Source organism: Palaemon carinicauda, chromosome 8 (genome assembly GCF_036898095.1).
Source record: "Palaemon carinicauda isolate YSFRI2023 chromosome 8, ASM3689809v2, whole genome shotgun sequence".
In the NCBI taxonomy this organism is placed as follows: domain Eukaryota; kingdom Metazoa; phylum Arthropoda; class Malacostraca; order Decapoda; family Palaemonidae; genus Palaemon; species Palaemon carinicauda.
Genome location: NC_090732.1, coordinates 92144472 through 92145448, shown reverse-complemented (window position 1 = coordinate 92145448; position 977 = coordinate 92144472). Strand labels below are relative to the sequence as shown.

The window sequence follows — 977 nt, the reverse complement described above, 5'->3', positions numbered from 1 at the left end:
ACTGAGTTATTGCAAAGTCTGGCTAAAACATACAATTCAATAGTCTCCGAATACTCCTTGGCTCTTGTACAGGATGATGATGCTGAATATTTACCCTTAGAAGGAAAAGAACCGGAACTCGTCACAGCACCGGAACATTATGTAAGAGAGAAACATGGAAGCAGTAGAGCCTTTGCAAGTAGGAGAGCGTCAGAACTAACAGTGTTTGTAATTCTGATAACTCGAATTTTGTTTTGGTAGGTATTTGTGGGGTCACGTTAATTGTTACCATATCGCTTAAAATGACAACTCTTATGTATAAAGCGCTGACCAGCTGATGCATATGATTAGTCGAAATGTTAAATATGATGTTCGTTTTTATTGTTTTATTTATGTATTTTTGGACCAATAATATCTTAATGCCCATGTTGCTACATGGGGATCTGAAAATCTTATGCATGCAGATTAGCAGCGGTTTAACTTTAACATGGGAAAAAAAGTTAATTTATTTTCGACAGAAAGAAATATTGAAATCGTATTTACATTTTAAATAAGCATTTCATAGCTTTTTAAGATTAGGAACATATTATGATAAAAATTTTATATGTTATGTTTATTTAGATTTTTTATAATGGTTTTCAAACAGGAATATTGTCATACTATAAATATCTTTATGGGATGTAAGTCGATTTATTTTTAATAAAGTTAGATTTATGTAATTTATTCATTGTTACTATTACTCAGTAATGTTTTTTTTTTTTTTTTCATCATTTAGACAGTAAAGGAAGGCTCTTGCAAGTCCTAACTATAGTTAAAGCAATTATTACAAAATCAAATCTACAACTTGAAATGAAAGTGCATTATTAATTTGGTCATATGGCACACTGTCAAAATTAATAATTTACTTCAAAACAGGACAGATAACGTACACGAACAGGACAGATACCGTACACGAGAGCAATACGAGACAACATGACAGTGGTACCTCTGGGATTTGT

The 977-nt window shown here is 31.5% G+C and overlaps 1 protein-coding gene across 1 annotated transcript in view; it reads left to right on the top strand.

Moving 5' to 3' along the window:
- LOC137644925 (uncharacterized) overlaps positions 1-702 on the top strand; it is a 23359-nt gene extending 22657 nt beyond the window's left edge. Inside the window, exon 8 of the mRNA XM_068377801.1 lies at positions 1-702. This exon is cut by the window's left edge and continues 358 nt beyond it. Coding sequence (XP_068233902.1) covers positions 1-240 — 240 coding nt within the window. The 3' untranslated portion in view covers positions 241-702.
- Positions 703-977: the final 275 nt, after the last annotated feature.